The following is a 27,306-nucleotide window of genomic DNA, read 5'->3' as shown; positions in this document are numbered from 1 at the left end:
AAGGACAAAACCTTTGGAATAAGCACTATCAGGCTGTCTTGAAATTACTACTAGTACATACCCAACTTCACATATTGGGCATACGCTGTATCAGGGAGGATTGACACAGACACAAACTCAACTCAAAAGCAAGGACTAAAAATACACTGCATACAAATAAATCACGCAAGCCAATGCAGAACAATGAGGACATTACATTATTAAAAGTTTTTATTTAGGTTTGGTCAGTACAGGTAAGATAATATTGGAGTCACAGAGCAATATGCATCAACAGGATACAACAGTTCTTAAAAACTGAGTAACTATGCACACAATTCATAAACATTCGGTCACCTAAGGAGAAAATGCACAGATGTATGGTGGGAAAAACTGTAATTAACACTGAAACTACTACAGGACTCCTTCAGTAAGTCCATCTTTTTAGTGATAAAACTACTGTACTGGGCAAACTTGGCAGTCAAACCCACAGCTATTATGACAAATCTGGAAGGTGGTGTTAAGTATAACAGTATGAGTAAGAATGCCCTTACACAGCACAGGTTCTAGATATACACAGATTTGTACAGACATCATTTATGTTATACTTTATGGAAATAATTTCCATTTCAACTTCACATTAACTCATATAAAAATAACTTGAGCTACACAAACATCCTTTTAGCAACATTCAACGTAATTAACTGTTAAAATTTCCAAAGTGGCAGAGGTATTGAAGCAAAAAGAAACCCACAAAAAGGCAAAATTGTGACAAGTATGCACTAATTTAAACGGCTTCTGGACAGTATCCTCTCCCAGTTTCAATGACACTGTATAAAAATTTTGCAGAAAAATGTTACAAAACTGAACCCTGCACATTTACACTGGAGTCCAAACCATTCTGGACATGACGAGAACCCACAGTTCTGTTACCTTTCATGCTCACTGTTTTCTCCTCTTGAGGATCATGATTGGAGTCTGTGTCATTTGAGTGGTGAGTGAGAGAGTTTTCACTGCCAGTGGGAGAGTCTACACTTTCATACCCAGTACTGAGCTGGTTTATGTAGCTACCACTTCCTCTACCAGTTCTATCTTCAGAGTGGTTGGATAGCTTATTACCATTCCCTGGAGAAGCTGGGAAGTCATCTTCCGTGCCGCTACCCTCCCTATAAAATCCAGGCCCAGAGGTCCGCTGATGGGAGGAGCTGCCATTGCTTGGTCCGTTTGCCAGGCGGCTGCAGTCTTTGCCCGCAGCCTCTCCCTGCTCCGCGGGCTCAGAGGATGGAGTCCTGCTGGTACCTGGGTTGGAGGCCTGGGACTGCTGCTGCTGGTACTGTGCCAACTGCTGCCGAGTCTCCTTCAACTGCTGCTGAAGAACTAGAATGGTACTCTGCATACCCTCTACCTCCTCATCAAGCTGGATGATGAAGTCATTCAATTCTATGTAAAGAAAACACATTTGTTGCAGACACTTAATAGCCCATATACAGTTTAAATCTCAGACAAGAAATTAAAATCCCATAAGTCAACATCTTATGCTGGAATTTTTCAATTAACTATTTCTCAGCCATCAGGTATGCACTGATTTTGATACTCTGCCTCTGAAGGAGAAAATGCTTAACAACTGTGCTATTGACTTATTCTCTACACTGCTATTCAAAGTACGTGAGAAAGATTTAACTTCTGGGCAAGAAAGGAAAATATTCAGAAAAAAGCTCAATTGCAATAATTAATATTTCGCAAGTAGATCCTAAGGTATCTACTTTTACTCAAGTATAAACCCCTGGCAGAAATACTGCAAAAGTGACCATGAATCACATCCATACATAAGAAATCTGAGTTACTGCAAAACCCTATTCAGTAGCCAAAAGTAGCATTTTTTCATCATCTTTCAAGGAAGTTTCAATTCTGACTGTGTTTCATCCGTTAAATCCTTCAAAAGAGGACACAAAAAGACCTTCTCACCAAGAAGAGTATCAACTGATTTCACAGGGTGTTTCGATATTTATGTGTCAGAAAAATGTTTTTACAATTAGTATCGCATTCTGGAACAAAACAATTTTGACCCCAAAACAGCGTAAGAAACACTAATTCAGACTTCAGTTCAAGTGCACTACCAGTGTTCCAGAGGAAATAAAATGTGATCTGCTTAATATTGTAAAAATTTAAAAGAAAGTGTTCTTGCTGCTACAGCAAACAATCATTAGGAAAACTCTTATTGCAGAAGTACTATCATCTTGATTCACATATGGGCAAGAAGCAACCCAATGCTGGAGTTTACTACATTCAAAAGCAGCAGTCTTGAAAGAATGTCTACTTGCTTCAATTATGTTCTTGGTAAATTTTGTTGAAGTGCACTATCAAAACAGTAGTTACTATTCCCACAAAATGACACTATACAATCATTTACCTTAAGAGTTCTAGTTATTTTACACTGCTATTTTCTCAAAGAGATGAAAATATGACTGGGGAATATCATATAGTCTTAAAAATGCAGAACATCTCAGACTTAGATGGAATGCCATATTAAGTTTCTGGTATCTTACAATCTTCAGATGTAAAACAAAAAGACATTCAGGTGTATGTGATGTCTATATAGGTTCTGTCCCCAAGGATAACCTATATAGGTTATAATTCAGATAACCTAATCTAACATTCTATGAAGAGTCACTGACACTACACAGAATTTGAGACTGAAGACTTTTAACCTGCATTTTCCCCTCCACTGAAATTGTGCAAGAGGTCAGAGTTTTTAGATCACTTCAATTTAGGTTTAGTGTCGCAAAATTTCCACTAAAAACACGGTAAGACATTTTCATTCATCTGAGTTACCAAGGGGGGGGGGGGGGGGAATCGGTTTTTCATATTCTTAGGCATTGTTGAAAAGAATTTTTAAAATAAATTCCAAATGAGTCAGAGTTAACAAGAAGCTTTCTGTTCTCAGTGCATGCCTAGGCTATATGTTAACAGCTTTCATCTTGCCAATTCACCAGTAATGTGTGAAGTCTAAACATTCCCTATTAAATGGAAGACTTACAGTATAAAAACCTCAATTTCAAACACTGCATTCCTGGAGCTGCAAATCCCACCATTGTCCCCAAATTTAAGGATTTTGTTTAACTAAGACTACCAATTAATACTTACTATTGTCATATTTTACTCAATACTGCCCTTTCATTCTGGCAAAGGTGATTTTATGTTATGTATATAATCACAAAATTAAACTTGCAGAAGTGCAAGGCAATTTCTATTTTTGTTAAAAAATCCCTTACCATCCTGACTGCTTTTAAGTTCCTCACTATATTTCTTCTGTAAAGCCAATTCTGCCTCAAGCTGTGCAATACGTCCTTGGGACAGCTGCCTTCCAAGCTCTTGATTCTCCTGGATAAGCATTCGACACTTCGCCATTAACTTTTTCCCTGTTTGGCTGCAAAGGAAAGAGCCATCTATCACAAAATGAATATAAAACCTTCAGTTATCTTCCTCAATCACAAATAAAGACAAAAAGGAGATGCGATTTCTGCATGTCACAATTCAAGGAACATTATGCCTCAACATAATTGTCATAGCAGAAAGTCTCCCTATAGTTACCACATGCTGTTCCAACGCCAGTTGATCTTCTGTCGCTGTCCCACAAAGTGGAAGGCAAGTTTTATTACTGAAAATATGAATAAGCATATTGTACTTTTTTAATATCAACATCTGGATTATCAGTATGCACAATCCTGCATGTGCCAATTCTTAATGGAGTTAAATATTTGATTAAAGATGTGTTTTGCAATTCAAAAGATCAAGGACTGCATAGAAACTACACAAGCAAATGATAAGCAAAATAATTTCCCATTTGTTGTAGTAATGAAATTTAGTAACTGAATTTGGGTGAAGAAAAGTTGCTTGGGGGAAATCATAAATCTCGTGTTCATTTTTCATACTGACAACTTTTTCTTTAAGAGGTTTAAACATTCATTTAAATGCTATCCAGGTACTCTTGTTTAAAAAATGAGATTTCTATTTTTCAACTCAACTTATATGTTTGACAGTCACATGCACAGTCTGCTTCATGATTTCTATGGTCAGCATTTCTTAAGTACATCTTGTATGGTGAAGAAGCATGAAAATGTAGCTGACCATTGGAAGGACATCAAGGAAGGGGTATATTATCTATCTACTTCCTTTAAAATGACAAATTTCAGATAGTAAGTAATGATCATTAGGACACTCAGTTTCTGAAAGAAATGTGAAACAGGTAGAAACTGACAAGATTTTCTTTACTCAATCAGTAATGTCACACATCTTTAATCTTCATGATAAAAATCTCATTGTAAAGCATTATAGGAAGTAGTATGCAAATTAATATATAGGCAATACAGCTGACTCCATGAAAGAGAGAAATTAAGTCCTTTAGGACTCTTAGTCTGCCAAGTCAGGAAAGCATCCCCAAACAATTCTCCTTTTAATAGGCTCAGCACCATAATGAAGCTGTCTTCTTTTCTATAGAAGTGTAAGCTCTGCCAAAACCCCCAAACTTGAACAGTTTTATTGTGAATTCAATAGCAAGACTTGCATTACTCTTCAAGACCAAGAAGGTCATTTAATTTTTTGTATGCTTTTAAACAAGTGACAAATACTGAAAAAACCTGAGGATTAAAAAAGTAGAAGAGCAAATTTCTGCTACAATCACAGCCACAGTTCTCTTCTGCAACCAAAATACAGTAACTTAAAACAGCAATTCCTTATCAACTACCTTCTGAGCACTCAAGCCTTAAACAACTTTTAATTTCTCTGCCAACTCTGCCCCATTTAACATTTTTCAACTGACTTTCCCAAATCTTTCAGATGGGCTGCTCCAGAAGGAATCTGGCTGTGTAAAGTCCTGGAGGCCTGAAAATCTGCTAAAGGCAGCAGCCTGTTTTCTTTCTTGATGTGATGTCCAATGCCAGGTCCTTGAAGTTTAAATTGTGCCGACCTAATACAGTCCAAGTCGCACATTTAAGATGCAAGTTTCCTTAGAGATGTTCATTCTGTGCAAAGCAGGACCACTTTGGAGATAACCAATGTGACAGATCCCAAAAGTTATTAGGCAGACATGATTTTTAGCCATTTGCAAATTCCTGTTAATGTATTCACCATCACTACAAATAGAAAAAGTTTACAATGCTTAAGTCATTTAATGCTTTTCTCTTCACAAACCAACATCAACTGCAGAATCAGCAAGTACCAGTTACCTTGGAATTGGGACAATTTTAGAATCCCATTAATATCTTCAGGTTAACTCCTGCCAAAATGTAAAATATTTATTACCTGTATAGAAATTTGCATAATTACCTATAATGCTATTTCTTCCCACCAAAATTTTTCCAGATGTTCTGAACTAGTAGAGACCAACCCTTGCAATTTACAAAAAAAGACAGCACATTCAAGAAAATTAACTACAGTAACTATTAAAATAATTCCTAGGAACTGTAAAACTAAGTTCAGCATTGTTTTCACAAATCCTCTTGAACATACATGCAACAAAACCTGTAAGAATATAAATGGTTAAATTTCAGAAGACTAAATTTTGTTGTACTAGGCTTACCGCAAAACAACATTTCAACTAATTTTGATTCCAAGTTTATACTCTACTTAATGATGGTTAAAATGGCTTAGCATAGCCATTCCTTTGATTACATGTCCTTTTATTTCCCCCTCCAGACATCAGCACCGTTTATGCTGCAAAGCCTTATCTACATTAAGATCCAGAGCCAGCTCTGCTTAGGGCTGCATTAAGCATTACAAGTGAATGTGTTAACTACCCCAAGAACACCAGTTTAAGATCTGAATAGGGCCATTGCCTCTTTTAAAAACTAGGCCAGATGCCATTAAATGAGTAGTTGTGTACAAGGATGGACAATTAAAACAACTGGGGGAGGAGGCCCAAGATGCAAAAGAGAATGAAAAAAATCTGAGAAATATTTCACATGAGCCAATTTCTTCACTTTTCAAGAAATAAAACTAGTAAAATGCTAACCCAATTAACAAAGCCTCAATTATTTACCAGGAAATAACTAACTTTCTATATTCCAGCCACTGCATGTATGAATTATGCGCATTCACACCACAGACTTACAATTATATGATGCAAATTAGGGTATGGTGTAGCTAAAGAAATAATATTTTCTTTTGACACTTGGGTTTGAAAGGACGTGGCAAGTTACTTGTCTCTCCTCAGTTGTACACACACATTCAAGCCTGAAGACTTTAGAAAACAATCAACCTGCATCTAAATGTACTAAATAACTTTCTGAATTCCGAGTTAGAAACAAGCAATCTGCATGGCATGCCTCTTTCAACATATTGTAGGGAGCTTTACAAATGGCTTGGTAACACATTAACATTTTATTAATGTAAATCTTACCTCTGTTTTGATGCTAGATCAATGAAATCTTAGATACTGCTATAGCAAAATCATTCCAGATATATCACTTTTTAAAAGGTAAAGTTTTTCTGTGGATTTTTCCTTTGGTGTTAAGTCATTACTCATGCAAAAATAAACCTGCATAAGTATACTACTCTTTGATCCCGTATTAATCAGCTGAAGCACAAACAGTTAAAAGATACTTCCAAGTCAAAATTATGTAATGGCATCTTAATAAAAGTCAGCAAAACTGTTAGAATACATCACCTTCTGTGACAGCTGAATGTCTCTTTAATTTAAAACCAAATTTTTTAAACTGAGTCATAAACGTTGCCCAACAGTTTTGAAAAATCAACACCTCAGATTACTAAATAGAACTCTATTGGCTATGGGAAAAAACAAACACACAAATGCTACACCAGATCTACATTTTGCTTTACAGACCTTAGACATGCGCTCCCAAGTGTCCCAGATTGCTACTCTTAAAAGTAGCTTGGGAGGACAGAACAGTGGCATCAATAGAGTAGCAAAAACTCCTTCACTGAATCCACCAAAGAAAATGCATGCATTTAAGGTTTTTTTGGTTTGTTAAAATACTGACTTTGTTTTCAGCGAACGAGACAATCCAGAAATAACAACCTGTTCAATTCTCGTTCATCCCAAGAGTTTCATGATACAACAGTATAACCAGAAGTGTTCCTTGAACTATGTATTACAACTATTTCAAGGCACATTTTATAGAGAAGCACAATACAAAAAAACCCAGGTGTACAACGAAATAAAAACACCCCACCAACACTGAAGACAGTTGCCATCATGTGCCTTCTGTATTAAGCATTTGAGATCCGTTCTTAGAATGAAGATTGAAAAATTCTCATTTCTGCATGAAAACATGCAGTGAAATTCTTATCACAACCAGTTTCTTATACATGCTAGTTGTGATCAAATATATATTGCTTCAAACAATTTTAAACCTGCATTTAGATGGAACGTACAGTTTTGTACAGTCCTAATTTTGAGGCGTCCACAGTATTACCAACCATCCAGAAAACAGTTCATTATTTAGCAACAGTGATTTAAGGCTGCATCAAGTGCTAGGGTGCCCAAAGGCTAAACAGTCAAATGTGTACACTACCACTGTTGTGATATCAAATAGCACTCTTGTGGCTATTCAAAACTGGTTAGCAAGTAAATTCTTTAATGCAAAATTCACCTCATCGAGTTTTGACCCAGCAGTTCAGTGAACAAGCAGGAAGTCCAGTCTTATTGGCAAAACTGACTTACAGTGTCTCTAAGTCACTAGGCTCAAGGTTAAGAGCGAAGCATATTCCACTTCTACATTTTATGGGAATTTTACATGTTCAATTCATGATTTATAATCTCTAGGTTCTCTCTCCTCCAAACTGTCTGTAGACACAGTGTGCCACAGACTTAAGACTTCTGTTTCTCCCTCTATTTTCTTCAAATAGAACAATTTTGCAATGTCTACATGTTCTAGAAAAGATTTTTTCGAAGATGGCCATTTCTTCAGAATAGTCCGACGCTGTCAGGCCTCTGAAGCAAAGGGGAGAAAAAAGCTGAAACACAAGGTTCATCTGGTAAGTTTTACATTAAGCATTACAAGCTGGACAGTATAAGAATGTGGCTTTTGCCTCAAAACGTCTGAGTCTTGGTGTGGAAACGAGTACTTGGCTGTCCCACCATAGCATTCTCGTAGTGGGACTGTCAGGGAAGTCTTGACTGGGGAGTATTTGTTTTGTTTACCTATCAGGCGTAAATTTCCAGGCACTCAGTTCATTTTGGGCTTGTTCCAGTTTGTCTTTAGTCTGTTCCAGTTCACCTTTCATTTTTAGGAAAAACAAGTTGATGGCTGGGTCTACCATTGTTGATCGCAGTTGGGCAACACTAGGCTGCTGGACTTGCTTGAGGTACTGAATCTGATTCTGCATAAAACAAGAAAAAAAGGCTGTTATTCATACGACATTAAAGAAAAATTATCATTTCAATACCAATAGTTACTCCAAAGTTAACATCAAGGTAGCTTGCCTTCTTTCACAGCGTGACCTGAAAAATGTAGGATAAAAACCACTTGTGCGCATCTTGCACCTTGTCCATGTGCCTGCTCACCCAAGCCCCATCCTAAGCACGTGCCATGCTTAACCTTTCACGGCAGATTCCCAGATTATTTCCTAGGTGTCAATTTACATTTGTCAGAGCAGTATCTGGAGAGTTAGAATGCTCCCTTTCTTTTCTATCTGCCTGTACTCCTTCTGGGGAACAAAAGGCATATGAAAAGAATTATCTGCTTAAAACAGTTTATTCCTACTTAAGTTCATTGGAAGTTATTAAGGAACATTACAGCAAAAACTGACAAGAAATATTCACAAGCAAATAAAAAGGTTTTTAGAACCTTCTAAGGTTTTTTGCAAATGCATTAGTCACTCATGATGCAAGGTCGTGTATTTCTAAAAGAAAATTTAGAAATATTAACAGCAATTAAAACAGATTTTGGTTGAATTTTAAGCCAAAGAAGTTACAATTTTATAGGTCTGAAACACTTGAAATAGTCAAAATGTCAGAAGTAGTAACTGAGAGGTTTCCTTTTACATATAGTATTTATTGTCCAAAACAAATGTAAATAAATAGGCTTTACTTTAAGAGTTTCTTCAATTTTAATCCCATCACAACAGACGTACCTAAAAGCGTCCAAAAGGCACATGTTTAGAACCCTGCTAATTACCAATATTGCATGAGCCTGCATAGAATGTGTTGATTCTTAAATTCGATTTATTATGCTCCCTCTATCACACACATTTCTTCATCAGCAAGAGGTGAGCATAGTCACAGAACGTTAAAAGACATTAATTGAAAGTCAGATAGCTTGCTTCCATTGCAGGCAGTCCTGCAACCAGACTTGAGAGCAAGAGAGTTTAACTGACAAACAATAAAGGGAAAGAATCCCCCTGCACTCTCTCCTTTCCTGGGGGGACACAGCCCAGCCAGCAGCACTGACAGCATAACCATGTTCCTGTAAATGCAGTTACTCTCTTATGGGGTCTTTACCCAGCAGTGGTGAAGAGGAAGTACAGAAGTCCTACGTACATTCAGTGTGCAGTAGCAACCTCAGTCACTTCCAAATTGAGTGTAACATGTTCTAATTTATATATTGTTAAGTAGTAAAAATTCCTGGATTTAATTTCAAGTGGTTTCAAAGGTACTGGAATAATAGAAGTATTTCCTCTGACAAATTAATTTGGTATTCTAAAAATACTTAGCTACTTAAAAGTCATCACACTTGAAATTTTAAATAGACAAAGTTCTGTGTACGCAGAAATAAATATAAAGGGAATAAAGTACTGCATATAAATATTTTCAAGAAATAAAGAATTCAAGAACCCACATACAATGTGGGTAATGTACTGAGAAACAGGAAATCCAGATTAAGGTTATGCTAACATTTCTCGGATGGCATTTTACCTCTCGGATCCTTTACCTCACTGAATGCAAAATATATTGCTCATTGAATAAAGATCAATTTTATTCATTGTTACTGACGTGTATTTTCTATCCACACAATTTTTTTATTCTTCTGCTACTGAAGTATTTCAACAACCTGTCAATCCTTTGTGATGGCTAGAGCTAGTAGTCAGTAAAATGGACAATTTCACTGGCAACATATTTCAGAAATATAATCATGACACAGCAACATTGTTCCCAATCCATTTTTAAAGAGCCATCACTAACAGAAAGAGGGGGGAAGGCCATGTTCCCTGTCTTACCACGGCCCAGATTCCTCCCTCTTCCACTGTAAATCTAAAACCTGTAACAGATTCCCTGGATCACTAGCACACTGAATGGCTGCTGCTGCTCCTCAGTCTCACCAGAAATGCACTTCAACACTCCGGAGGACCCAGCCAACGCTGGGCAATGCCAGTTATGCAACAATCTCAATGGGGTCTCTCCAGCTCACACTCCTGAGCCCAGCAGATGGCACCTGCACAGGACTTCAGCTCAACCATCATTTCTAAAGCAGGCACGTAGAAAAACCTTAAGCTTAACAATCCTTGCTCATTCTCTCCCCAAACTTGAAAGACCATTCCCTCCACTTTTTCCAACTTAAATTTTCTCAATTCCTTCTCAAGTGCTTTCTCCAGTTGTTAACTCCAGAGTTCTCATCTCTCAGCCTTTTCATCCATGAAGACCTAACAACCTCCTCCCAGTATAGCCTGCTCCCAAAGCAAGCCCAAATGTCTTCCCTTTTCTGCCGATTTCCTAATTGCGTCTGTCTTCCTGCTCAGCCAGTCCAAACCTCACATTCTTGCTCCCTCTGATCACTTTCTGGTCCGAGTCACCTCCCACCGATATTCCAGGTGGTAAGGGCTAGGGAGTAGGAGAGTTTGCCTACAGTCAGGACCAACTTCAGGCTACAGCTAAACATACAGGAATGTCCAATGCCAGAGCCCAGGGAATGCACACTTCAACACCTGAAATGCCTACATACTGTTCATATTCCCAAACAGGAAAGCACACACCAGCTGGTATTTTTATCAGATGGACAAAAGTAGAGGTAATTTTCACAAACAGAATAAGAATCTTGCTGTCAGCTTTCTCACTGTTCCAACCCAAGGCAGGAGAGCACTAAAAGCAGTCTATTTAGAGGACATTGGGCAATGTGAGGTTTTGTTCATGTTGATTTTTATTACTTTTTTAAAGACAGACAATAACATTTTCGATCCCCCCAGTTCTCACACTCTTGGAAACAGCTGCATGCTTTCAGATTAAATCATCCAAAGATAGCTACAAAGAACAGACTCTCTAAACATGACAAATTTACAAAACAGATCACAGGTGCCTGAGAGAAAGCATAAGCAACCTAAGTCAGATCAACTGTACATCCTTCTTACAAGGAAGGAATAAAGTGCACAACTAAGAAGAGAAAAAACGCAACAGAGCTGTAACCTAAACCACAAGAGTAATGACTACCTAGTGCTACAGTCCAACTGCACCCACAGAAAATTCCATTCATTGTAATCTGTTCCATGAAAAACATATTTGAGCAGCAAGTATTTCCAAATATCTACTCACTTACTGACTCAGTAACTGCGCAGTAGCCTGGAAGGAGGCTGAGGCCTTTCCCTGAAGTGGCATTACCTTGACCAACACCTCTGCCAGAAACAAAGCATTATGGAGAAACATAGCCAACACCTTATCCACACTCCCCTAAGAGCAGCAACCTCTTCTAGAGGGTTTTTCCTCCTGGGGGAAGGTAGCTCAAGGCTGCTGCTGACAACAGGGCACACAGGATGTTAAGCACCTGGACTTCAAGGTAGCCCTTAGCGACCCTAAAACCACAGAGTAACTTTGCAGCACCTGCCACAGACTTTTACTAAGCTGCTGCTCTAAAGAAATCCATATATTCTCCTGCTAGAATACTCAGCACAGAGCACTGGAGAGAATGGAGCTATGCCTTCCCCTCCCATCTTGTTTCTTCAAAAACAGCATTGACACAGAATAAGGGGAATGATTCTGCTACTGCTACTCTGACATGCACACCTACACTTTAAGATGACAACTGGTGACTTTCATAAGCTGAAAACCCACTAAAAAGCTACTATTTTTAAAAAATATTAAAATTAAAATAGTTAATTACATCCTATTTTAAAGCACAGCTAGTGTACTTTAATAAGCAAGGTGTTCTATACAAGTGATCAGAAAACTCAGTCTTTGCCAACTACTAGCAGTTGAATTTGGTGTTAAGTTTTCAACCATTTAAATTTGAAAGCAGTAAGTTTGTAAAAATTACATGTCCCAAAAACACATCTGCAGATTTTTAAGAAACTAGACACCATAAATGCTCAGTCTTTCTAATTATAATATGACACGAAACACTGAAGGCTTACATATAAATGTTACTGATACATTTACATCTAAGTGTGGATTATAAAAGAATTGTTAACTATAATAAAATATGGAAAAATATTTTATGGATTAAAATAAGGTATGTCAAGTAACATCACATGATTAATAGCTTATTAAATGATTAACAACCTGTAGCTTAGCTTTGCATCCTATCCGACACAACATATTTTTCTACTGTTACTGTAGTGGTAAAAATACTCTCTAGTAATATGAAGCCAAGCAGTCCTTCAGACCTTCTTGAAACTATGTGCATTTTTAAACTTGAAAATACCTAAAGGTGACCATGTCTCCATTATACACCTCCAGTGTATCCATTTTACACTTCTTCAAGGATGCATCTTCCTACCTCCAACTGACCCTACTGTGGAGATTACAGCCTCAGTGCTATTCTTGAGTTGAGAGCAGAAGAAATATAAGCCACTTGAGTGTGTGGGCATGTGTCTGTTTTTTGTTTCTTTTTGGTAGGTTGTTATCCACCCTTTTTTCTTTTTAAAAATACACTGAAAATAAAAGCTCCTCAGAAGTTCTTCTAAACGGATGTTCTGGAAAGATTATGCAGCTATAAACATCTAACAAAGTGCAGCCAAAACCTCTATAGCCTTCATGATATTCAAATCGTTCATGATAGTCAAATTCAAAGCATTAAATACTTGAAGTTTTTAACTTCAAGGGAGGAAGAAAGGCAAATATAGCACACACAAATTTGGTTTCGGTGAAAAACTCATATTTCTTTTTATTAATTTTTTACTATTTACTTTTTCAGCTATATGCTACAAAGTTCAAAAAAAAAAAAAACTTATTACTGCTGTTCCACATAGCAGAATTTATCAGTACAACTTCACAAGTGAAGGAGGGCCAATACAGTAGCCTTACAACTAGGGAACTGTTGCAGTCCAGTACCAGAACAGATCTTCACCGGCATCCTGGGCTGCAATAGCAGAGGGCTGCCAACAGGCTGAGGGAGGTGATCCTTCCTCTCACTTGACACTGGTGAGATATTTGGGGTACTGGGTCCAGAACTGGACACCCCCTATACAAGAGACACAGACATATCAGGGTGAGGCCAATGAAGGGCTGTGAGGCTGATTAAGCAGTTGGAGCATGTGACACACAAGCAGAGGCTGAGAGTGTTAGGGCTGCTCCATCTGGAGAAGAGAAGGCTCAGGAGATGCTACAATGTGCATAAATACCTGATGGGGAATAAAGAAAACAAAGCCAATGGTGCCCACTGAAAGCACAGAAGATGATGGGCACCAACTGAAACACAGAAAGTTCCATTTAAACATCAGAACACACATTCTGTTGTGTCAGTGGCTCAACACTGGCACAGGTCACCAGAGACTTCTGCAGTCTCCATTTCAGCATATGCTTAAAAGGCAATAGTGTGCAGTCCCGAGCAACCTGGTCCAACTGACCCTGCTGTGAACAGGCAGGCTGGACTAGAAACTGCAAATCTCTTCCAACCTCAATGATTCTGGGCTTCATTTTTGCCACTGCAAAGCAAGCTTAAGCCCCTTTATTTTTTTCCTGTTTATAACACTGAACTAAAGTGATCTTATGGTCTTAAAAGCAGTGAAAATACTGTGTACAGAGTTCAGTCACACTACTACACCTGACTGCTCTGAAACACTTCAGGTAAAAAAGAAAGGAAGACTTAAAAAGCAAAGGAAAGCTACAACAGTAGTTATCAGTTTGGCACACAGCTTGTATTTTTCATAAGAGAATCTCTGAAGAGTATATTACCAAAACTAGCAATAAGCTTTTTACAATCCTCTCAGAAGCTGCCAGATTAAAGCAGAATTAAAATTATGTTAAGAAGGTAACCCAACATGAGATAGTTTCCAAGAAACCAAAACTAAACACAGATGTAAAAGTCACAGAAAATGGCCAGAAATGAAGGAGCAAAAAACAAAGATCAACAAAATACATATTCAGAACAGTAGAAATTAAGCAGCTCTGCCAAACTTCAAAAGAACTTTTAACAAGTCAGTAGCAACTTCACCCATCCAGCCAAACAGACAGAGGCTTTCAAATAGGCTTATATTGTTACCCAATGGCAATGTGTCAGCCAAAAACCTCCCAAATGAAACCAAACAAATGCAATCATATCCTTATGTTTTCATTTGTTCCTGACTCTAATGATACTCAGAAGTAACATTCTGTAGATATGCACTGCAGATAAATGTTAGAAGAAAGCAAGCATTGCCCATGCAAGAATTTGCTTGGTTTGAAGTAAACCAAACTTCAATCACAACTCTGCTGAAAATCAACAGCAATAACAATATTAAAAAACCCCAAACTTTTCAGAAGTGATATTTACTAATTCAATTAAACTACCTTGCTGTGTCTTTAAATGTAGAAAGTGAGATGGTGCAGGTACACAAAAAACACTGCACAGTACATAGGTACTGGCTCAACAGCCCATGTTGCTGCAAGTTTCAACACACTTATCCTTTCTAAATACTTACAGTACACTCTTGCATCTCCTGTTCCTTAGTTGCCAGCCTCATCACCAGAATATTTTCTCTTCGGGCAGACTCTTGCTGTTGCTGTTTCAACTTCTCTTCAGATTCTCTCAGCCCCGTCACATCATTAGCTAACACAAGCAACAACACAGAGAAAGCATGTTTTATAGAACCCTCTCATAGGAAGTTTAAAAAGATAGCTAAAAGAATCTAAAAACCAAATTCATAAACAGAAGTCAAACAGTTACACTTTTTGCAGGCATGTTTATAACTAGCATAAACAAACCAAAATTTCATTAAGTACTGAAAAAGATTAACAACAGGTGGCTTTAGAGCCATATTCCTGGTCCTTCTTTAAGACTTACTAAAAATTTCAAGATGTTTCCATGTTTGTACAGGAAATCACTCTGTGCTGCAAAACCTATCTGCAGCCAGTAAAACACTGCTGTTTATGGGCAATCCTCAAACTGGCCTCAGCACTCCATAAGAAAACAATAAGACATTCAAGAACCTTCTGTCACAACTAGAATTCTGATCCACAGACATTTATGAAAAATTATATATATGAAAATTATATTATATCTATGAAATACAAGAGAAGGCAGCACATTTCCAAATTGCTCAAACAAATACACATGCAAGCAACTCAATACCAACTGCAAACGTTGACTCTGCTACTTGTCATACATAACACAATTAAAAATTTGAAAAATTTAGATTTTCATTTTTCCTAATTTCTGGAGAATAATCAGCTGGAAATATAACCTGAACATCAAAAATTGGTTCAGAATAATGATTTCTAAATAAATCCTTGCAGATAATTCATTAACACTGATTACTATGGTCTGTACTGTTTCCAAAGTCAAGAAACTATGAATGTTGAAACAACTTATTTATCTATGGTCAGAGAGTTTGAGATGTGAATGGAATCACCTGTTTCCATTTGCTGTATTTTATTCTCTCCAAAATCCAAAATATTATGAGACAGCAGTAGAACGAGGAGGTAACAACAGCAAAAGAGAGGACATCTATTTGGACTGACAGAAAAATACCCTTCAAACTCAGTGGTATTACATCTTTAAGTATTTAGACTGAAAAGGTGAATAGAAAACTGGAAATATACCATCCCTAGCTGGCAAGGTAATTTTTAAAAGTGACTTAGGATTGGCTGTTCAGTCACTCCCAGAATGTATTTGTATTTTATCATTTCAGAGTGGGATGTTTTCCCCATATTATCTTCCAAAAGACCAAGTTTTAATGACCACGTAAGAATGACAATCAAATCTGCCTAATCAGATCAAACAATCCTTGGGGATTCATTTCAGACATTTACCTCTAAACACTGTTTCCCCTCCCAGCCTTACAATCCTGTAAGACTACTAAAGGCACAGACATTGCTGGAATATTTCAGTACACAGTTTCCTTTTCTGATGGTAAAGTTCTGAAAGTATATGTATTCATGGGGTTATGCTTTGAAGCTTTCCCCCACCCAGCAATCTGTGTCCTACAGACGCAAAAATAAAAACATTTTAGATGGTGAGAGAAATTTGCATCTGGAAAAGAAGTTGGTAAGAAGCTGGGAGAGGCTGAAAACTTACAGTAGAAAAAACAGGGGCTCTTTTCCTAACAGGCAGCTGACATAATAGATTATTGTATCTTACTTCTAGCACTTCTAGAAAGCACACATATTACTTGATCACTCTGCTTTATACATTCTGATAATGTGCACCATTTTGAAACACAGCTAACTTACAATTAAGGTCTGTGTACTTGCCCTCCAGAGCTTGTACGTATGCTTCATATTGTTTCCACCTGTCACAGATATAAAAAGAAAAAAATAATAATTTTCTGAAGCTCTGTTAATTAAATCAAGGCATCTCATTCCTAAATTTTCAGATCACACATTGATACCATAATCAGAAAATATCAAGAAGGAATTACACAATTGCCCAAAAGACAATTCCAGTTTTAAAAAGGAGCTTTTAATTGCGGAGATAGTTAAATTTGCATCTCAGAGGAACAAAATTATAGTTGTGCATTAAAACACTTAAAACTGACATCTTAAAAATCAGTATTTTAGACAAACATTAGGATCAAACACTACTTATTTTGTTAGCTTATTCTCACAGCAGAGCAATTCAAACAAAATTCTGTAACAGAAAGTGCCATACAAATACAACATTAAGTATGTTACCAAGTGAACAGGACAAGCAGAAGTGTATCATAACACTACAAATGGCAGTCTAGGTTAAGCAGTTGTATCAGCTCATTCAGGTTAAGACCATTCTCTGATTACATTCATCATCCATAAGACAAAAGTTTAATAACTCTTTAAAAACATGTTATTTACAAAATTCATCTGCAGTCAAAAAAACATCACCTAAAACCAGCACTGCATTTTATACAAATCATCAAATCAGTAGCAAATGAAGTCTGCTGTAAAGTTGAGCATTAAATGCTTTATGAAAAAGTTCACAACATGATGCTTTGGCATTTTTAAGTAGCACTCTGCACTACACAGTGATACTATGTGCGCTCCTCATGATGGTACAACTGCACACTATAAAGAAAATTAATCTAATAACTTACCACTATAGAAGGTGTCTGTTCCCTCCTCCCCATTACCATCTCTCCCTGATGCATACTTGATGCCAGACTCATCACAACTGCCCCATTTTAACTCTCTAACCTACACCGCTACTTTAATTAAAATATAAAATCTACCTCTAGGTAATTTGGACCGTTTAGTGAATTCAAACAGCACATTTAAGGGTCTAAAAAGCATCAGAGATCTCTAACAGCAAGCAAGACCACATCACTGGGAAAAGGAAATGAAATCATGAGATCTCTTCCTTCAAGCAACAACAAAATCTTACATCTCTTCAGCTGAACATGGCAACAGTACGAACAAACTCTCAAAGCTCTGTAAAAGAGAGCAGCAGTACTCATACTTAACCCTTAAACTAACCTCTCTGCCCTAAGAAGTTTCACCACTCAACCATTCAAAATTCTATGTTAGTTCAGAAGATTTCAATCTCTCAAAAGTAAAACTGAAATGGCCTACTAAACAGCAAATCTAGAAAGAACGAACCTAATTTTACATTAAAAAACTGACATGCAATAAACAGTTGGTCTTCAAATATACAGAACTAGCTCACTTTTAAGTTACACCTCACAGCCCAAAACCAGTACTTCTCAACTCGTGAGACCCACACACTCCCCTAATAGGAGCAATATACAGAGCAAGTGAAATGAGGACATAACACAAGTTACGTGTCACTATGATATTTTATAAAAAAATCCTCTGCTGGGATTTTTCCCCTCCTGAGGAGATGAGAGTCTCAGGAAAGAAATGTAAACAGTAACTCTCTGCTGCTGTGGAACGCAACAGGTGCATCTTCCATTGGTCCATGTGGATTGTTTTCAATCAGTGACCAATCACAGCCACCTGCACCGAGGCTGTGAGCAGAAGGCTACAAAGAAAAGGAATAGAAGGCATAACAAAATCTTGTTATGCCTTCTATTCCTTTTCTTTGTAGCCTTCTGATCATTCTTTTCTCTCTGGTCTTTTAGTACAGTTTTTATGTAGTATTTTAATATAATATATACATCAGATTATAAATCAGCCTTCTGAGAAAATGGAGTCAAGCCTCATGTCTCCACACATGGCATGTTCACCTCAACAGTTAAGTAGATGTGCCAGACCACTAGCTGAAAAAAAAAAAGGAAAAGAATCCCCAAAAGAACCACGCACAAACCATGTAGCCTACGGTCACCAAGAATGTTGTAGATAATAGGTCTAAGTCACCCCTCAACAACTGCTAGTATTTAGGCAAGAACCAAGTTCCTGGAAAGGAAAACCTAGATGGCACTAGACCATGACATGGATTTCAAGTCATATGCCTACCAACACTTCTAGAAGACATACCTATTCAGATGTGGCATTTTGTCAAAAACCTGGTCAAGACTCTTGCAGTTCAAGCAACTTGTATTGGGCCTGGCTGAGACAGAGGTACTTGAGGGGTGATGAGGTAATTTTCCCCACAGCAGCCCTCACAGCACTGTGCTTTTGCACTCATAGCTAGAATGGTGCTGGTAACATACCAGTGTTTCAGCCACTGCTAGAAGTGCTCACACATCATCAAGGCATGTTTTCCAACACTCCCCCCCTCACCAGTATGCCAGGAATATGCAAGATCTTGGGAGGGAACACAGCCAGACCCTTGACCTCCTGGCCTTGCCCCAGATTACACCTTCCAGCACATCTGCAGCAGACTAAGGCAGCTCATCACTAAACCTGAGTGGGGGAAGATGACAAAGGCTAAAAGGCAGATTTTTTCCTCCCATCAGTTTGCTTTCTACTCGATATGGTAGTTTACGTCCATAATCTGATGGTTCAAAATTAATAACCTGAAGAGCTTCACTGAAGTGCTACTTGGAAAGGCATTCAAGAACAGACACAGGAGAACTGGGAGGACACTCCTGAATCTGTTCTGTGTTCAAGAGACTGCTTACAGTCTCACAAGAATTGGAAGGTAACTAAGCAGCATTATGTCAGTTACTTAATTCTCTTAATCCTCTAAAAATATTTAGCAGTCTTCATAGAGGTAATTTGAAGCTATGAAGTCCAAAATACTTTTTCTTGAAGCACCCATTTTTTATGCTGAACTTTAGGGTTCACAGTAAATGATAAGCAGTTGGGGTTAAGACACACACTGAACCCAGGCCATTCAAAAATGACAGGCTCTAAGTCTCTGTTGACTGAAGTTTAGTAAAAGCACTGTATTTCCTCAGAAATACTTGTGTATATCGGAGTGGTTCAGTGTTTTACCAGGTAACCACTCAGCTAAACAATCAGGGCAATACTGATCAGATTTTCAGCTATGATCCACAGAATATTTCTTTACCATGTTCCTGGCTCTTCCTTCTCTCAGAAGCTCCTACAGTCAAGCTAACTACTGCATTTAAAAAGGGAAAGTTTAAGATGACCCCAGAGCACAAGTCATGAGACAAGCAGAAATTCAAGGTCAAGTCTGAAGGCTCTATGGTCCTGCTCATGTTTAGTCAAAAAAAGTTATGAACAAACCTAAATTATGTACTTCATGGAACAGAACAGTAAAATTGGGACTCATGGCTCAGAAACTGACAAACCCCCCCATTTTTTCTACATATGTATTTCATCACTGCAAGTGCACAGCAATGGTGACTTATTACCTAGAAGACTACAAGGTGATTACACGTCTGTCTCAAAAAGCATTTGCCTCAGCAAAGCATGGACCAAAAAACCACATTCCAAATCCTAAAACAACCTAGAGGTCAACACATGCTTTTCTACATCTCAAAGTAATAGAAATGTCATTAATATATGTGGTAATATTTTACCCCAGCCTAAGAGTGGAGCCAGCAGTTAGTGCAATAGTCACTAGTTTTACATGAAACAAGAAGCACTTTCTCTCACTGTTTAAATACAATTTTCTTTACAACCCAAAAGACTGGATACTCAGAGGCAGACAGAAACCAGTTTTAAATGGATGGAGCCAGACTGTTTACTCCCTGGAAAAAAACTGTCACCCCAAAAGTAACTGGCAGGATAGTTTACCCAGATGGGAGGGTAGCTGATCACCATGCACACTAAGTGCTGCATATGCAACCCAACGTTTCTACACAATTTAGTCTTTGTTTTATGAAACAGCAAAACGTACCTTGAGACCCTAATAACACTAATAACTCAGTGTACAAGAAGAACTAATGTTTACCAAAATGCAAAGACTATTGCAGCAGATAAACAGATGCCCCACACAAGGTTAGTCTGGCTAGCTCCTGGCTTACGAATCAGGAAATTCAGGCATACAGAGATAAGTGGCCCGGGGTGTTTTTTTTTAAGCAGGTGGTATGTGCAACAGAATTCCCTATAATTGCTCCTGTGGTAACACTTAAGCTTTCTAAAAAGTTAAAAAGACAGCCAGGCTCTTTCTTATCAAAGTTCTAGGCAACAAAAACTTCATTTTAACATTTTTCTGTTAATCTGAACACATGGAGAGGACAACTGCATGAACTGAGAAAGTGTAAAAAAGTACTAGAGAAGTGAAGAGTTGACATTTTTCTGATGTCTAAAATAGCTTGCTATCTATCAAGGAATGTAAGCAATCATATCTTCAGTACTTATGAGTGAATAAAAAAAATACTTGTACTCATGTTCTACAAAATACTATTAAGGATTTTGCCTCTTGGGAAAAAGTGTTCCTTCCCGAGTTACAAATATTTGAGACAAGAGGAGAACTTTACAGAAGAGATACATTATGAAAAAAAAACCGTTTTTCAGAACAAGGATGCTAAAAGACAATGAAAGAGTAAATTCACACATCTTCCACAAGAAGTTCAATAAAATGTTGAGATGGAAAAAGGACTTTTTACGTTACCTTAGAATAAGCTCATCTCTAGGTAAAACCTTAAAATCTGCTTCACTAAGGCGAACCTATGAAGCAAAAAGAAAAGCATAACTTATCAAGCTGTCCTGATTATCTGGAAGGGTGAAGTCACAGGTAATTTTACACATACCTTCTTTGGGAGAGGTTCTTCATTCGTCATTGTGAACTCTGAAGGGAGAGGAAAAAAGAGAGTTTTATTTAGTGTAAACAGAACACTGAACAAGTCAGAAACTTAGAGCCTTAAATGTTTTGGTTTGCAATATTACACCACTGAAATATTGGTTTCACACAATGCAGCACCAGAGTACAAAATAATTACATGTCTGCTCCTGTAATCTAGATATAGTCAGATGCATTTTTTCTAGAAGTTACCTCAAACTTTCATCTAAAAAGCCAATCAGTAATCAATCCTTCCTATTTAACTAATCAAAACCACCTAACTTTGTATCAAACTGACATTTAGTACATGTCTACATAACATTGCACTTTACAAGGTAAAGGATAATCAGGGTCTGAGGAAAACAATTTATACTACTGCTCCTCCTCTTTGGAATAAAAGGGAATAATTTGTGAACATTACAACATGTTCCTGCAAGTACTTATTCTCTTAAGATTCAAATAAACAGGAAGTACTGATATTTTAAAACCCATGTGAATATTCTCAGGAAAAGTAGGATGCAAAATAAATGGCTTAGATAGGCCATCAGACTGAATTCCTCTGGTGCATACAAAGCACAAGAGGACTGCATTTTGCTAGGTTAAATATTCACACTGCCCTGAGTTATAGGACATGCTTCCTTATCTTTAAAAAGTAATACACGGTATTTTCTACAACCATGATTATGTAAGAAATACTGAGTTCTTTAATCTTACAGGCATTCAAGTAACAATAAATGCAAGGTTTGCTGGAGGCATGCAACTTTGCAATATGCTTTCCAGTGGAAAAGTTGCATATCATAGTAAGAGTCGAGAAGCTTGTAGTGCTATTACTGCATATGAACCAGGGAAAGAATGCGTCAACTCCTTAGTTGTGAACACTTGGCTTTAAAGAAACAATGCTCTTAAGGAGTAGATCTTGTATTTTCTCAATGATTTTTATGGATTACCTTAGTATTTTCACAATGACACTCAATGAACCAATTTAACTTTTCCAAATCCTAAAACTGGTGGTCAGTAAGACAAGCAAATACATTCCAATGAAGCAGAGTGTTTTCAAACCGCACTGACACCACTACACAGCACCCTACCAAACAAGGTCCTGGCTAACAACAAACACTCACACTCCCTTCCTATAATAAATACTGACATTAGAACCCACAGAAAGAAAACATTCAGTACAAGCATCTCACTAATGAATGGCAGCTTCCTGTTGCTAGGCTTAGTAACACACAGGCACCTAAGTGCTTCCCTAAAGTAAGAAGTCCCCTTCACTCCCACCCCTTCCCTCCTGCTCACAAGAAGTTACTCAAGAAATTTGCTTGAACTTCTGTATGCAGCTCCTTATATAAAACTCTTTTACCAAAAACATACCTCAAATATAAAATAGAAGCATAAGAGGCTGCTGATACAAACTGCCACTGCCCAATTCAATCGTTCAGAGTAACTTGAGATTACAGAAGGAATGCTTGTGACCCCTGTATTTAGACTGCCTACCTTCCCCTTCACTGTAATTTTTTCAAAGATTTTTAGAACTTTTAACTCTTTTGGAGTTTGGAAGTAGTCTTGAAGACCTCAGCTAGTGTTAAGTTCCTGACAGAGAGAACATGCTTTTCAGATGTCTCACACAACTACAGCTAACACCAATTAAATGGTGCACACATGTCATTACATGCGTGTTCCCCAAAAAAGTACAAGACGCACACAAATACCAGAAAACATTAATTTCCCCAAAGACCTGGCTTGTAACCCCTGCTGCAGCATATGGCAATTATAAACATACAATTGCTGTCACAGTCATGGCTACAAGAAATCAAAGGTTGATGCTGCAGTGCAAAGGTAGTCAAATCACACAAAATTCCAGCACCAGATCAGGCTATTCTAACTTCTACACCCAGCACATCATTGTTTACAAAACTACCTCTTGTTTTCAGCCAAGAGCACAAACGACTGAAGTTATGGGCCACTGCACTACAGAAGTTACTGCCTTAGTGCCACCTATTATTACTTGATATGATAGAGCCACACGCTAAAAAATAAACACACTAGCTAAAAATATTCTATAGTTTATTCAGGAAAAGTTAGGTTGGTAATATCTACAGATAAACACTTAGTGCTCTTTCCACACATATGAAATTTATCTCGCTACTGCCCTGCAAGAGCTTTTTGGGAACCTGGAGTAACTCAGCAGAAGCTTGAGCATTTATTACTGCTGCATGCTGCTGTCCTTGTGCTCTGTGTTTCCCAGAAAAGGCAGCACCAGGCTGGCTGCAGCAACTGCCACGGAGATGTGCCTTAGCTTTCTGTTAACGACCAAGTGAATCTGTGTGCTGCAGACAACAACTGCAACTGAAATGTTCCTTCTCTGCATCGAATGCAGTAGCTCCTCAAGCACTGTGCACCAAGAGACCCTTCTTATCACTCGGCTCGCTTCTAGAAGACATCATCTCTCTCCTACCCGTACCAGAAATATCTTGCAAGAACGTGATGAAGTGTCACTTTCTACAATAAAAATAATTAATGTAAACAACATTCCTGCATAACTAACTGGAATGAACACAAGTGAATTCTATGATTTATATTAGGAACAGCTTAACTGTACTATCCTAACTAAGCACTTTCATGATTTTGCAGAAACAGTGGCTGCCACACACCACTCCTGCATGTCTGCTCCTGGCAACAAGGAATGTAAAACCATACTCCATACTTAGAATAACATTGCCACAGGCACTAAGAGTTTTCTCAAAAAACTCTTAAAATAAATATGAAACAAGGAAAGTACATTTTAATTTTAGTAACTCTGATAGAAGTCTCCACACCTTTCACTACAACATTTATAAAACAGAGGACTTAAAAACTTTTTTAAAAGTCTCAATGAACAAAAGCAATTTAATCAGGTATGAGGCTTTACCTGTTATATGCAAACTGAGAGTTATTTTAATGATACCAAGAAACAGCTCCATGGGGAAAACCCCAGCATGGGCTCCCAGCTCCCAAAGCACATATGTGTGTACATATATATACAAAGATATAATTTACAGAATCACAGAATCGTTAAGGCTGGAAGGCATCTCTGGGGATTACACAGTCTAACATATCCCCCCTCCGTCCCTGTCCCTACCAAGGCAGGGTCACCTAGAGCAGATGACACAGGAACGTGTCCAGGTGGGTTCTGGATGTCTCCAGAGAGGGAGATTCCATGACCTGCCTTGGGCAGCTGTCCCGAATGAGTGTGCTTGAGATCGCTCAAAAATTCTTCAGATCACACTGCAGCCTGGAAGGGAGTTAAGGGGGAAGGCACCACCACAGCAACCTGTTCCGGTGTTTCTGCCGCTCCCAACGTAAAGAAGTTCTTCCTCATGTTGAGGTGAAACTTCTCGTGTTTTAGTTTATGGTCACTGACCCTCGTCCTGCCGCTGGGAACCACTGAAGAGAGTCTGGCACCCTTCACTTTAAGACAGCACCCGCCTTTAGGATATTTGTATGTATTGATGAGAGCCCCTCTCAGCCTTCCCTTTCCTAGAGTACACACACCCAGCTCACGCAGTCTCTCCTCACAACAGAAGCATTCCAGACCCCAAATCATATTTGTGGCCCTCCCCTCCAGTAGCTCCTTGCCTTCCTCATACTAATGAACCTTCTGACGTTTAAAAAGAAAAGCTTCACAGCAGCCCCGTAACTGCTCAGCCCTCACAGTCGCCTCAGCAGCCGCGGGGATCGCGCCCCCCCCGCCCCGCGGGCCGCAGGTGTTTGACAGACCCAGCTGCTGCAGCGCCCGCCCCGCCGCCCTCGCGCCTCTTCCACAAGGGAAGCAACAAACGCGGCTCCCGCGGCCGGGGGCGCGGCGGCAGCCCAAGGCCGGGGGAGGAGGATCCCGGCCGCGCAGCCAGGCCGGGCTTCGGGGCCTCGTACAAAATGGCTCTAAGTGCTTCCGCTCCTCCCCCCCGCGCCCGAGGTGAGGGATGGAGGCGCCGCTGGGGTTCGGCACCCCGGGCTGCCCGGTCCGTCCGTCCCGCTGGGGCGGAGCGCTCGCGCGGCCACTCACCTCCCGCCCGCGGCGCGGAGGCCCCGCGCCCCTCGCACGCCGCTTGCCTGGGCCGCGCTCCGCCTCACATCGAGCAGGGGCGAAACGCCGTCACTTCCACGCCTGCTTCCACAAGCTCCGCGGGCGCCGCCGCCGCCGCCACCAGCTCCGCAGCCAGGACGGCCGCGCCTCCCCCCGCCCGAGCTCCCCCGCACGCCGCTCCCGCCCGCTCTTTATTTGCGGGTTCTCTGCGCTACAAAATGGCGCCCAGGGAGGAAATGAGCGCCCGCCCCGCCCCGCGGCCGGCGGCTGCGCGCGCACCGGGCGTGGGGGGGCGGCGGCGAGAGGCGCCGCAGCGGTGCCGGGCCGCGGCCCGGGTACCTCGGCCCGCCTGCGGGGCGGCAGCTGCGGGGATCGCCGCTCGCCCCGCCGGAAAGAGGCGGCTCCCGCGGGTTTTTACAGCGCCGATTTAAAGCCCGTAGGCCGAACGGGCGGCGCAGCGCTCCTGTCCGCGGGGTGCCGCGCGGCCTCCTGCCGGCGGGGGGCGCTGCGGGGCGGCGGGAGGGGGCGAGCGGCGCCCGTGTCCCGCCAAAGCCGCTGAGGGGAGCGGGAGCCGGCGCCTCCTGGGAAGGGCGCTTGGCGCCTTCCCGGAAGGCTGGCGGAGAAGATGGGATCTCTGGGAAGGAAAACTACGCGCAGCAGTAAATGAAGTGCAAGATGGGTGCCGGGCTTTCGGCGTGACTGCCGGGGCTGCCTGCCCGCCCGCCGCTCGGCCGCGTCGGTGCGAGTCAGTGTCCTCAGCCACTAATGAAAGATAAGGAGTTAAATTCCAGCTGTTTCCAACGAACCAGTTTCCGCGTTGGGGAATAAAAACCGATAAAGTAAAGTTTGCTTTCCGTTGCAGTCTAGCAGTGAGCTAGTGCTTTAAAATAAAGTTTATCTTCTTGCTATCCGTGATTTTGCAAGCTGTGCTGTTGGGTAAATACTTTTGCCTTTTGTCGGCATATCGTAAAGCTGCTGCAGGCTAAGTTAGTCTGTCACCTGGGTTGCACAGATGAAATTGATTGTCACTCACTGTGTCAGTGAAGGTGCTCCAGACATCTCTCCTGACTCTTAGGAGAGCAGAAACAATGTAACCACGACAGAATGGAACCCAGTGCACGTGGTCCCACATCCACGTGCATGTGTGTATGTGAATACACAGATTTTTCAGTGAGAACTTAAAACGTTTATAAACCACGCTGAAGTGATTTGACATAGCTGCCTGAGGTACGGTGGTAAGGTGACCACAAGGAGAAAGGACCTGAATAAATGCTTTTGAAATCTTACCTCATTTAAAAGTGAAAAAAGATATACTGTGATTATTGTGCGATTACCTGTTCCTGCTTTTCTTGCAGATATTTGTTTTAAGCATTCATGATACCATCTATAACACAAATTAACAGATGAATGTTCTTCTGCCCAGGATATGGCAGCATGAGAGATACACATTAGACTAGGCCTTAATAAGAACGTTAATGTAGAAAATTTACTTGATTTCCTTGTGTACAAATGTAAACATTACAATACTAAAAATGCATATAAATCAAGCAGGAGAAGAAATTAAAACTTTTTGTACATAAAATAGATGCAGGGCTTCTATTCTGTGTATAACATACCTAACATTTTCTGTGTATCAGAGGTGATTTAAACTCAAGATCTCACAGTACTTTGTCTAGAGTTTGGCTACTTTCTGTTATGTTCACAAACCAAACCTCCTTTGTGTCTTCTCAGCAGTACAGTTAAAGGTCTAGCTCAGATACCCTCTAAGGTGTGGGATGGTAAACCCTCCACAATTGTTTGTGTTCATGAGCACATAGAAAAAAAATGCAGCACATATTCCTGCATTTTTTACTCCTTGTCAGCACCTAGTTATTTTAAATTTATCTTTACAAGTGTAGA

General features: G+C 39.6%; 1 protein-coding gene across 6 annotated transcripts; it reads right to left on the bottom strand.

Moving 5' to 3' along the window:
• Window positions 1-192: 192 nt before the first annotated feature.
• WTAP (WT1 associated protein) lies at window positions 193-25,632 on the bottom strand. Of its 6 annotated transcripts, none has more exons than XM_064413278.1 (8): window positions 25,434-25,632; window positions 21,316-21,353; window positions 21,177-21,232; window positions 16,511-16,569; window positions 14,761-14,888; window positions 8,138-8,316; window positions 3,249-3,403; window positions 193-1,416 (listed from the first exon to the last, which is right to left on the bottom strand). In XM_064413278.1, exons 2-8 carry the CDS (start codon window positions 21,343-21,345, stop codon window positions 833-835), a joined length of 1,191 nt encoding a protein of 396 aa, XP_064269348.1. In that variant the 5' UTR covers window positions 21,346-21,353; window positions 25,434-25,632; the 3' UTR covers window positions 193-832. The 6 variants fall into 6 exon arrangements, 3 of the variants coding, with proteins under 3 accessions (XP_064269348.1, XP_064269347.1, XP_064269346.1); XM_064413277.1 differs by having other exon boundaries at window positions 25,387-25,631; XM_064413276.1 differs by lacking the exon at window positions 25,434-25,632 and adding an exon at window positions 24,876-24,899.
• Between the last annotated feature and the right edge of the window lie 1,674 nt (window positions 25,633-27,306).

The sequence above is a fragment of the Passer domesticus genome, chromosome 3 (assembly GCF_036417665.1).
Source record: "Passer domesticus isolate bPasDom1 chromosome 3, bPasDom1.hap1, whole genome shotgun sequence".
NCBI classification, from domain to species: Eukaryota; Metazoa; Chordata; class Aves; order Passeriformes; family Passeridae; genus Passer; species Passer domesticus.
This window is presented reverse-complemented; position numbering and strand designations above follow the sequence as displayed.